General features: G+C 31.2%; 1 protein-coding gene across 3 annotated transcripts in view; it reads right to left on the bottom strand.

The window, feature by feature from the left end:
• LOC123007949 (protein O-mannosyl-transferase TMTC1-like) overlaps window positions 1-13,045 on the bottom strand; it is a 94,717-nt gene that overhangs the window by 14,846 nt on the left and 66,826 nt on the right. For all 3 annotated transcript variants that reach the window (XM_044403488.1, XM_044403485.1, XM_044403487.1), the window contains exon 3: window positions 4,908-5,085. In XM_044403488.1, the coding sequence (XP_044259423.1) occupies window positions 4,908-5,085 (178 nt within the window). The remainder of the gene's footprint in view (window positions 1-4,907; window positions 5,086-13,045) is intronic.

The raw sequence follows: 13,045 nt of genomic DNA, 5'->3' as shown, positions 1-13,045 counted from the left end.
CTAAAAACAGGTTTTGTTTTAATAAAATTATAATGTATTAGAGAGGTTATAATAACCCTTTTGGTTAAACACGAGAATTGCTGGAACTGACAGTTCATAAATATGAAAAGAATATTTAAACAAATTTCTCAAAACATTAATTAAATTTTTAAACGATTTGTGGAGAAAATAAAAATGGACAAACTTTTGAGAAAATTAAATGTAAGCTGATGCTCGATCCTCAGAATTTAAATTACCTTGACTTGTGTTACAATTGTTAAACATCTGTTGATGTATTGTGTGGATTTTCAGATGCTATAACATCAAATTGCTATCAGAAAGCCTATCTTCTTTATAGAGCTTTTTACTTGTGTTATTTTTCAAACATTACGTCATTCTGAGTTTCAGATCTTAAACGATAATATAGGAGATATTCGAAAAGGAAATTTTCTGAAAACTATCTTTTTATGGTTGTACTTTTACGAAGAAAAGAATATTGACGTATATCTCGTTATTTCAAGATGTTACACGTCTTTATCAGGCATCTGTGAGACGTTTTCGAGACGAAATGGAAGCCATTCAAAGCACAACACTATCGAGATAATGAAAACGACTGTTTCTACTATTGAGAAATTAACTCGATATTTCTTTTCTATTTTTGATTTCGGAGACAACATTGAAAACTAAACGAAAAATTTTTAGTTACAGTTAGTAACAACATTTAACTTAATATTACAACACTCGCGCCACAGAAAAAAATGCTAAGTAAGTTAGGATATCAGAAATATTGAAACATTGTTAAAAAAATTCTATCTACATACAAAAATTTTGAAATTATGGGGTTTAAATTTTGCACTTCGTATTTTGTTAGAAAAATGATTTTTTTATGTTTTTTGCTGCAGGTCATTAGAAGTTTTTCTATTTTCACTAAATAATTATGGAAAAATAACATATACAAGATTATCAGTAACATTAAATAGAGTCAAATATCAAAAAATAAAGATTAAAATTTTTTGAAAAAGTCAGTTTAGTTATTATGTTGGTTTAAAAAAAATGGTGTTTGTAACACCTGAAACCTGAATCGTTTTTGCGGACTCGCCTGTTATTCCAGACTCGGTTTCGCTTCGTCCGGAAACAGCAACAATTCTTCCGCAAAAACTGTACTTTGGGTAAAAAAATAAGTCTTTATTTTTATTGTATTTCTAGTTATTAATTAATTCATCTGACACCTTGCCCGGCGTATTAAAAATTGTGGGCAGTTTACAACAAACTTATAGTCATTGCCAAGTAAGACTTCAAATTAAAAAAACACCTGTTATAAAATACTTTCGTAGATTTCTAATATTATTCAGTAGAATAAAATATTTTATAAGTCAGGACAAATATATTTGTAACGTTCGTTTTAGCTTGTTTTATAGCTCTGTTCTTGGAGTTCTTAAATGAGTGTTGTACATGTTTGTACCAACGTCGTAAATTAAATACCTGGTTTTAATTAGAATAATATGGTATGTTTTGATAACGTGTTATTAAGCTTTAACAAGATTAAATGCTTTACTAGTTTTATTAATTGATACAACAAAAACGTGTAATTTGATATTGGAATTATTTTGTGATTGTGCATTGCAATATTGGAAAATAAACCAATTATGTGAATAATATTGTGATTATCCAAGTTTGATTAATTGAAAATTGATTAGAGACTGCATGAAGAGAAATTTAAAATGATCAGACTGTTTGATTTGGTGTTTTTATTTGGAAAAATGTTACAGTGAATCTTTTTGTTGCGCTTATAAAGCAGCAACTTGGAAGCATATGATGCATGATAGAAAGAAATTAATTCTTTCGTATTTTGTCGCGTTAAATTATTGATGTTTCTAAAATCTATTGTGAATATTTTATGGCACGAGCATTCGTGAAAATATTTTGCCAGCGGCGTCATACCTATAAAATAGAAATCACAAAGTATTAGAAATGTGACAAACAAGTCCATATTTCTCGTCTCGGCTATAAATTCAAATGGAATACGTGCAAACAGAGTGAAGCGTCGTTTCGTGGGGAGTGGTCTCTGGATTTAGTCATGAGTGTCTGAGTGCGTAACATATTGAGAATTGAGTATGCATATAAGTGGTTCAGATATCGGCTTTTTGAGGTTGAGGTACTGATATATCTTGCCCCTGCTCTAGGCAACATTCTATACAGCCACTCATGTTAGATTTATAGCACATAAAGCCGCAACATTGAAAGCTCTGCTGACTGCAATATCCCGGTATATTGTGTGTTGGCTCAAACCGAACTCTGCTCGCCCTTCTGCCAACTTAAATAAGTTACAAGCACTTTTGCAAAGCCGTATCATACGAGATAAGAGCAAAATTTTGATATAGAATATGATGAAGATGGCAAACTTGAGACGAATTAGTAGCAGAGAAAAAACATAAATTTTCAGTTTTGAGTAAAAAAAAAAGAATTTTTGTTTCGATTAATCTTATTAGATAAAAAAACCTAAATAATATTGCGTTCTAATTCTGATGATTAATAGAAATTCCTACAAATATATATGAAAATTAGCCCGGCGAGTCCACCATTTTTGATCAGTGGAAAAATACTAGTTAAGAATTATTATTAAATAAATTTTGTAACTTTTACACTTTAATAATTTAAGTTGACCAGTTCTAAAATTTATTTCGTAAAAAACGAGTAAACTGATATTGCACTAATGAAGTGCCTGGGGGGCGTTAGATTAGGCAAATTGGATGCCATCGTAAATTTCTATATTTTTCAAAGTCTCTCGAGACTTGCTGTTAACTAAAATTGTGTTATATTACAGTAGAAGTTTTAGTTAAATTCCTTTTATCTGAACTGTCTAAAGTGTGTGCATTTATTCGCGGGATGAATTTTGTTTGCATTTGATTAATTGTTTGTTGATTTTCTATTAATATGTCCGTCCTTTGAATAAACACATGAAAGCACAGATTTCTCTGGTCTGTTTAACAACCCATCCAAATTCAATACTCTATCTACCAGGCGAAACTTTGAGTTTACGCTCACCACATTTGTATAATTCCTTTAGGGCTTGTTTCACATCAAAACAAACAATGTTGGGAATAAATCAAACACGTGCTTTTTGCCACACCACAAGAAATTATTTTTAATTCGTGGCAAACACCTCGTTTTACCGAAATTGAAATTTGGTAAAACGCCTCCATGCTGTTTCTCTTAATAGATTATCCGACCCTTGTTAACACAGCCCCCATGGCTTTGGAAGTTTATTATTAAGTAATATATTCTAGAGAGAATTTCCTTTTGTGTGTGTCATAGTTTCGTTTGTACGCTAATCGGGGGTTTACTTAACCGAACTAATTAACCGCCAATACTTAAAATCAATCAATTTAATTAAGACTCTAGACGGTTTTATAAAAAAATCAACTTGCTGCTGTTAATTAAGACGTTTTCGTGCAATTTTTGAATTTAATTATTCACCCCCTGAAGTAGGCAGTTGTCTGAAAGATATTACTTTAATTTAGTTCATGTAAATTAGGCCCCAAATTCTCCAATGTCATTCGAGCCTATGACTTTTTTAAATGAAATTACATTTTATATTAGAAAGGAAGTTTTAATTTTTAATCAGATTGAATCACTATTCTGCCAATCATTCGGACGACATTGCCGGAAATTGCAAACGGAAGATTCGCTCAATTACCCACTTGTTATACTAGAACCCAAATACTTGCATTGAGTTGTAATCAATTGTTATTATTGTTCTGTCGGTTGGTTTATTTAATTGAAATTCCAATCTGATTTTAATTAATCTTTTGGAAAAATACCGTTTCTAGTGATTCTGTCTCTTAAGTAAACGATAAACATGTTTACTTTTTTACAACACAATATAAAGCCTTTACCCTGGAACTGAAACACGAAGCAATTCCACAAAGCCCAAACACTGTTTTGCTACAAGATTAGCTGTAATGTTTACAACGACTTTGTAACTACATTTTAAAATTTATTCTATTGTTTACAATTCAACTCAATAGCTTTTATATTTGAAACAATACCACTTCAAATATTGACCAGTAATAATTTTATTGTTTGTGTTAAATTATTACTGACTGTAGTTTTTCAGTTATGTATTATTTTAAGTAAATATTGATTATTACAAAGCGTCAAACTATTTTTTTTTCTATTAAATGCAAGATGTTTTTTTATAATTGTAATTGTATTGTCCACTGTATTGTGTTATAATCTGGCGCCTTACAATGAAACCTCGGAAATACACGCAACTAATCTGTAAATTATTTGAGGCAGCTGTTATAAATGCCCTTTATTTAACACACAATTTACATGATTCTGTGTAGGGGCGTTCATCAGACCAATGAAGTTGGTACAATGTATTCAGGGAGTTGAGTGGAGCATCAATACCGAGATTACAATAAAGCCTACCACATTATCCTGCTTGATATATAGCTCAACCGTTCAAGGATAATCAGATTCGAAAACGCTACGATTGGTTTCAGTGATTGCTTTTGTACCAGTCGGCTAATAATAAAAAGCGACATTTAATTCAATTTATTTTGTAATTTACTTGCTTGGATTTATATTACGGTCTAAAAAAAGAATGTACATTTGCAGTTTTGGATGCAGTCCGAAAATAAATTGCAACATTTACCTGTTTTACCGGTTTTTTATTTGACAAATAAAATCGCTGCTGGATAAAATGTCCGGATTTCGTAGGCGTCGAAGGTCTCGCATCGCAATTTTCGTTTAGGAATTAGAAAAGCCGTCTATAAAAAAGACAAATGCTTATTTTCTCGGTCGAAAAATTTCATTCGGGACACTTTTAATCCAGCATTTGCTCGGCGGCGAAGTCGAGAAACCAATACGACCGATAGGCATTTACGAGGCAATAAGTTAAGAAATAGAGAAATAAAACTGACCGCTTCCGTGTGGATGGGATGGGCGGCAAATAAGAGGCCGGCAAGCGTTGCGAACGGGGGCTTGAAGGCGGCGATTTTCAGGCATACCCTGGTGAACAATATGCAGGCGGCAGCATGCAGGACGACGTTTGTAACGTGAAACCACACTGGCTGCAGACTGAAGCACAAAAAGTTTGCTCTGAAATACCAAAAATAGATTAACAATTGGGAGGCGTGATGATTGGAATTTACGAATTAAATTTCATTAGGGGTATCGATCGGGGGTCGGTTGTGGTTAGTTGGCAATAAGCACTAGTTATTGGTACATCGGAATTGGTTGCGCGGTTAGTTCATGGGTATTATTATCTTGTGAGAGCACAGACGAGGGGTCAGGAAGTCACTGTTAATAGCTACTCTGTTTGAATTACATGAATTGGTAATTAGAGGTCTGCTAACGGCAATCGAGAGTTATTGCAAAATAGCGTAATTATGGTCTACGTTAATAGAAGTAAGGTAAGGTTAACAAAATAGCGTTAAACTAAATTGCATTTGTTGCAAATCTTCATTTATAAGTAATCGCAATTGGAACCTATATTTTTACTGTGATTGATTGACTAATAAGTTTTTCTGTTTGACAGTAGTGATAATAACATTTATGAATATTTTTTTTTAATGAAGCAACTTTTCGAAGCTATAATTTTGACTGAAGGTGACCATCTTAATATTGAGGATACTATGTTGCATGTTGTCTTGAATAGTAGAATAGGACAAAACCCCAATATAGAATTTTAATCTCAATAAAATTACAAAGGAAAAAGCAAAGAGAAGCTTTAAATTTGAAGATATTCCAGCACTGGACAGATTATTAAAGATTCCACATTTTATAAGAACCGAAAATAGGAATATTATCGATAGGAGTAACAGTTTTGACAATTTTTTTACACCGCTTATCGTATTTTTCCTTCAAACCTTCAAATTAATACGACTTAAAACATAAAAGCTTAAATAGCTTCAACATTTGACAAATCCAGTTGTCACTGTTTTTGAATTAGCATCATTCTTCCATTTCAAATTTAATAAAACAGATTTTTACAGACCTGTATATGCCTAAAAAAAAGTGTTATAGAATATGACTGGGATGGAAAAGAAATTTTTTTTAGGATTGAATCTAAAAAAAAAAGTGTTTGTGTTTCATCTCATTAGACGTTTCTCCAATCGCTCTTTGTAACTCATCGATTTTAAAGTTTTACAGAAGCTTTCTGTCATAAGGAAGACGCTGATTATAGCACAAATTGCGGTTCTAATCAACAGAAAAAAGTTAAAAATAATAACTTTTGTGATCAAAAGAAAATGTAATAGAACCCAGAGCATCCATCATCTTTTGTAACTTATTCCTTTTTTGTGTAAAAGAACATATTAATAATAATTTTTTAAAAATATTTTTTTCCAGAAATGTTAAATACCTAATGGACATAATAAACACTAACTTTTGTAATAAGAAAACAAAATTTTTTTTTTATTATTTATGGCATAATTAGCAACAATTTAAATGTATTGTTTTGTATAGGTACAAAAAAATTGTGTTTATTAAATTATTATTATCAAATTACTAATTTTAGTATTCGTGGTGTAACAATTAATAGAATTATATTACATAACACGTTGTCACGACGTACTAAAATTTAAAAAGTTGAAAACATTTTAAACTTATATTAATAAAAAAAACGGAATAAAGTAATGTTGTACTAAACGAAGTAAGTTTTGTGGTTTTAGTTTTTAATTATGACTACAAAATAACATCATAAAATACTTTTAATGTTGGACAAATGCGAAACTGGCTTGTTACAAACATTTAAATTATACTTTCAGTCACTATTTAATTAATACAACAAAATTAGATTTACTTAATTTTAAAATTTTTTTAATTATAAACGTTGTTGATCCAAAAAAAAATAATAATTTAAATAACTTACATTATACATTGTATATAAATAATACATTTTTTATTATACCTGCATCATAATCCTAAATTAGAACACGCTGCAGCGTGCGTAATTTGGCGTTTATAGTACGCTGAATTTTAATATATTGTTTAGGTAACAAGAAATAGTGAAATATCAGGACTAGAGTTCCTATATTTGAAGAGTTGGGACACTGAACGTCATACCGAGCCAATTTTGTATTATGTGGATAAGGTATATACGTTCTCTCCATTTTCATTAAAATTTTTCGTAGCAACTATTGTCATGTTTATTTCAAAAATTATTTTAACGTTATAAATTTTGTCCCATTGACAAATTGACATAATTTTACGTCAGATTTAATCAGGGACGTAGGAGATAAATAGACATTGAGATGCGGCCAGACAGGAAAAAGCTATGTGAACAAAATGTACACACAAAAGTAAAACAATTGCTGCATACAGCATTTACCATGAGTAATAAAAACTTGGTAGTGTCTCCAGAAAACCTTTTAAAACCTGAAACTTACAAAATTAGACCTGACCTGGCCTGATAAAATAAAATACTCCAAACAACCGAATAATAAATCCTTCATCTTGTTAAAAGCTTCACCTTCGTTTTTGATAAATCTTACTTTTGGGACCCAATCTCCATTTGGTGAGTCTGTCTCGAACGTGGGGGCAAGGTGGCACAAAAAACTACTTACAGTTTCTTTATGTATTAACATAATAGGACACAGCAGAATTGGTCAGAATAAGCGAGGACAGAGGTCAATTTCTATTTGACAAATTTATCTGACTTTATGTGAAATTTTACCAAAACGCCACTGATTTAATTGTTATTATACGTCAACCGACGTATATAAAAGAAAAATTAGAAAACTGACATTCAGTGTCCCAACTACGGATACCTAAAGACGAGGATACGACACGATGTAAAACAAAACGTCCCCGTTCTCGATAGTTCCGTTAGCGAGGCCAGATAGCGCAGTTGTTCCTTTCCCGTTCAAGTTTTAATTAAAAAAATGGCTGTATTTACATAACGATGAGCAAAACGCAAATAATAGTTATTTATTCGACGAGTTTGAGTGTAAATCGGACTCTTTATTTGACTGAGTGGATTTTTAATCCACGAGTGTAACGAGTGGTTTACCATCCACGAGGTTGAATAAAGCGTCCGATTTACACTCAAACGAGTGGAATACAACATTTTATTCTTCGAATTAGAGTCAACAAGGCTTAAACTTGCTTTAAATCTGTTAAAAATAATTTGACGTTTTGTATTGAGAAATGCCAAACAGTTGTCAAAACTTCCTTACACGGGAGAAAAACCGTAAATTTTGACAGTGTCGAAGAATAAAAAAAATAAAGGCAGATAGAACATTAAATTCTCAATAATAAGAGATAAAGATAATACAAAAAATTTATTAAAAACTATATTTAAAAAAATTTCAAAACATTTAGCAATTTGCATATTTTTGAAAATGCTACGAATACGGTTAAAGATACAAGAAAAATATAAAAAAGAAAGTTGTAAAGAATGAAATTTCCAAAAAAAAAAGGTCCGCGAGATGATCCCTCTATCTTCAATGGTTTACGTCCTAAAGACGTTCAAAGACGCTCAAACGACGAATACGGCTCATTTTTACCGGTGGTCAAGAGACAGAAAATTGATTTAAACCTAAACGGATGAAGATACAGATATGGTCTTGCGGACTTTTTTGTAGGAAATTTAGGAATAATTACAACGTGAAAAATGTGCGTAACAACGTAAACTAGTAACCGTCTCTACGAAAACGATTCACAAACAACCTTTGATAATTTTATTGTGTAAATTCACATTTTTTCTATGCTCATAAAAGATCGTAAATGGGCAAGTATAATAAAAAATAGCGTATAACACTCGTTTATAAGCGCGTTTAAAACACTTACGCCTTACGCTTAATTTTATTTGACTAAAACAATTATTTTTTTTATTATAAATGTAATAAGGCAGCTAAACAGAGACAATATCTGATAATATTTTTCAAAAAATAATTAATCTTTTTGGACAAACTGTGCACACAGATTTTCCGTTTTTACATTGTTTGCAGAAATAACAATTTTTATTAAAAACAATTAACCACGGTAGGAAGCGCCAGCTCAAAGTAATTTGATTGCTAAAGTAAACTTAATAAAAATTGAATTTTATAATAGATTTTTTTAAATTAGTTTGTTACATTTGTCCTCAAGCCGGTTATTAAACCATACCCTTTCTAATTATTACCGGCAATTCCTCAAGTGAAGGCACATCCTTTTTGCATAGTAATAGCTTCATTAACTTAGGCACGTAAGATATCAGCGTCCGGATTAGTGTAGTATTTGAGTTTAATCGGCCAAACGTTTACCTGTGTATGCTCACATCTTAGACCATGTAAAACTCAAAGCTCGGCTAATTTAAGAGATCTGAAAACCGGAGAAATAATAAAATAACGTCCTTTTTTGCCGGTTTCTGTACCATCTGTCGAGATCCTGCTTAAATTGATTTATTCGACGTCGCGTTAAAAAAATATACGAGCTTTTACGTGTATTGTGCGTGTGTGGGATTAAAACGAGCCAGAAGTAATTTCATCTCCATGCTGGCGAGGTCATTAAGCATTGTTTTGTTCTTGCAACGGCGCACAAAATTTATGTAATGAAAATCTTTGTTTATTGCTGTAAATTAATGGAATTCTCGAAGGAGCTTTACATTGTGCACAACTATTTGTTTAAGACAATTAAATTTCAGCTAAATGCTTAAATGGATGCGATAATTTGTTGTTTTTGCCGCTCGAACTCATGACTAATCGAACAATAAATCGAATATTTAATTTAAACGCGAAAGGCGGCGAAAAATTGTTTTGCCAGCATTTATCTTGATTAGAAATTGATGTATAAACGAAATTGACGACGGGTAATGACATAACACAGTCACTATTGATTTTTACCCAAACAATCTAAAATATTCATAACATAAATAACTATATTAAAACGCTTAAAGCATTTTTCGCAAACGACTTATCGTTGTCACACTTTACAAAGTTTTCCAACTTTTGATTTATTTATTATTTTGCTTTTCTGTTTATTTGACTCAAATAAACAAATAATATAAATTTAAGCTAAATGACAATATTTGAATAAGTGATAAAACAATGTTTATGTTCCATTATGAAAATTATCAACATTAAAATATAATTACAAACTGTACTTAATTGCTATTTTTTTATTGTAAAAGCAATACAACGTTTGAATCAACCATGAGAATTTTTTAGGTACAATTAGAGAGGAAAAAACGAATTTAATTGAATCATAATTTAAAATATTGTGATAATTTTCCCTCTTGCGGAAGTCGGAATGGGGATGAAGGGTTAATTAGCTAACACTAGGCAGATATTTTTAATTTGAATATAATTGAATTAAAATCGGATATTTGGAAAGTCTCTCCGGCCTGTAACAATGGTCTCTCGTAATAAATAACTTTTATAGAGCCATCGAGAATAAATGACGTATAAAAATATTAAAATCGTTCAAATAACAATTTATTCATTTTAGATCTCGGAGGATTTGACTGAGAGTTGTTGCAAACAAAAGCCAATGTTTAAAGCTATAAATAGCATTGGAACCGGAACAGAATCGAATGGCGTTCATAAAACTTTAGTAAACTACTCGACAAAATGCCCCGAATGCATATTTTAGATTTTTTAAAGCTGTGGATCTGTGAAAACCACTGAGGTCACTTGCTTCGGCCCGTAAAAACGCTTCCTTTACGAAATAAATGGCTCGACATAAACTTTATTTAGGGACAAAAGCACTCAACGAATACGAACTATTTAAGAAAATTGTTCTTTCAACCACGAATTAACCAAACTTTATTTTCTTCTTTTCTTTTGAAAACGTAACTGAATTTATTCAGAGTTATGTACAACTCAAAGCGAATTTGATTTATTTTCTTGTTGAAAATAACGCTCCTATGCCGTAAATAATGTTAATTCTGTTCTTAGCACTTTGCGAACAATATTTTCATTGTGAGTGTGAGAAGTTCGACCTTGCGTGTTCTCCGTCGATAACTGTAACGACACGCCAACACTTCAACACAAGTGATAGAATCATCCCGAGACAAAGAACCGAAAAAAAAAATTCGGGAGTGAAATTACAGACCTAAATCGGGCGTAATTTGAAACAGCAGTAGAGATAAGACTGTAATTGTTTTATATAAAAAGTTGGCACGTTATTTATATTTAAGAAGTCTCCACTCTGAAACATCACGGAGTGCACATTACAACTTGCTAATGTGGTTATAAACCCCAAAACTACGTAAAAGGCTGAATGTACAGCATTATGGCAAACAAATGTAGTTAACCCTCACTCCCAGCAGAAATTTCTCTCTTTCCTAAACGAAAAACGTAGCTTAAACAAAATTAAGCCAAGTCGTGCATGTGCATTTGTTTAAAGTCAGGTAGAAATATACGATTTTAAGTGGTTGTAAGCAAACGTCTAAATAAAATTTATGTGCAAAGCGAAGTTAAAGTATGTTTTATTTAAGTTATCACATTTCAGTGAAAGCATAAAGAAGAGTGTTTCATAAATCACGACGAACTTTTGCCAAACTGTGTGCTTAACACATTTCTCTTAAACTTTTGGCATAAAACAGTACATTAAAGAAAATGTTTGTTTTATATTAGAAAACAATTTATAATACTTTCAGGACATCTCTGATATTTGCTTTGGCTCGAAAGTTTTGAGCTTTGAACCAAACGGAATGCCAAATGAAACACATCGAGGTTGCATTACCATAAAAAAGAATATGTGATTTGAGAGACGGGTGTTTTTTAATAGATACCGCAATTTAAATTAATGATTTTCAAGCTTACATATTTATAAAGTTTCAAAGACGGGTTCGGTAATTAAATTCTTTGTTTCAACTAAGTTTAATGAACACTTCAAATGTAAAATAAATGAAAGTTATTTTTTTGTATACGTTCCCAAAAATAGTTATTTTGCGGACTCATTTGGGTCCCCAAAATGAGTCTTTTCCGGACTTAATAAAATAGTACGCAAAATAACCATTTTGGGTTATTTTATTTATTTATTTTATTAAAATAGATTTTGTAGACTAAAAAATTAAATTGGTTACTATGGTGTCGATTTTTTTTTATTAAGAAGAGGTGTGAATTTGTGTTTTGGGAGCTTTAACAAAAAAATCTTATATGCACCACGCACGCAAAAGGTTCTAGGTGATTCCTCTCATTAAAGTCTCTGCTCCTACATCGCCTCGTCATTAATTACGGTTTGTCCCTATCCTATTTTGCGTACTTGATACATAAGTAACTATTATAGTCACATTTACCGAATTAGATGTTAGTTAAAATTAATGCCACTAACATTTAGTTTTTCTAGTAATTTATTATTTTAGACCAAAAGGTTTATAATTTATTTTCCCGGCGCATCCACCAAATTTCTCTCAATCAAAAGTATTTCGAAAAACAGTGTAAATATTTCAATAAAAATAAATAGATTATTAGATGAACATTACATTTTTAAAGCTTAATATTGAATAACCTTTAGACTTGTTTATTTCAAAATAAGTGCTGCCTCATTTATTTGCCAGTGCTCGTTTATGCAAATCCGTGTCAGCTGCCATTCACCTCTTCTTTACCTTTCAATTTATGCAAACACTAAACATGGTGACATCAAGATTAATGTCTTTGTAAAATTATGATATTTGTAAATAAACTTACCATAATTCACTCAAATCGTTTATAAACAGGATAACGAATAATCTGAATACAGACAAGACAGTTTACGAATGTTTCCTGTTCCTCAGTATTTCACAAATTAAAATTCCGTTGAATTCAAGATTTATATTCATATGTCTGCACAGAGCAAGCCGAGGGATTCAAGCCGAGCGACACAAATATACATATCCTGATTCCGTGACTAAACTGCATTAATATTACAACGTAGCACTCGGAACTAACCCCGAAGGTACCTTAGACACACTCAATACGCATTGTTTGATTTTTCCGATTCTAAACCAAATTAAACAGATTTTAACTCACTATTCTCTTTGGATTTTTCTTTAGTAATTGAAAAATGTCTATCAGGAATATGTTAACTATTATACTTTGAAAACAAATATTAGCTAATTTTATATATTCTTGTAACAATATTTTTATACTCT

The sequence above is a fragment of the Tribolium madens genome, unplaced genomic scaffold (genome assembly GCF_015345945.1).
Source record: "Tribolium madens isolate multiple individuals breed KSU strain unplaced genomic scaffold, Tmad_KSU_1.1 Scaffold_3;HRSCAF=73;Tcas5.2_LG2, whole genome shotgun sequence".
Lineage (NCBI taxonomy): Eukaryota > Metazoa > Arthropoda > Insecta > Coleoptera > Tenebrionidae > Tribolium > Tribolium madens.
This window is presented reverse-complemented; position numbering and strand designations above follow the sequence as displayed.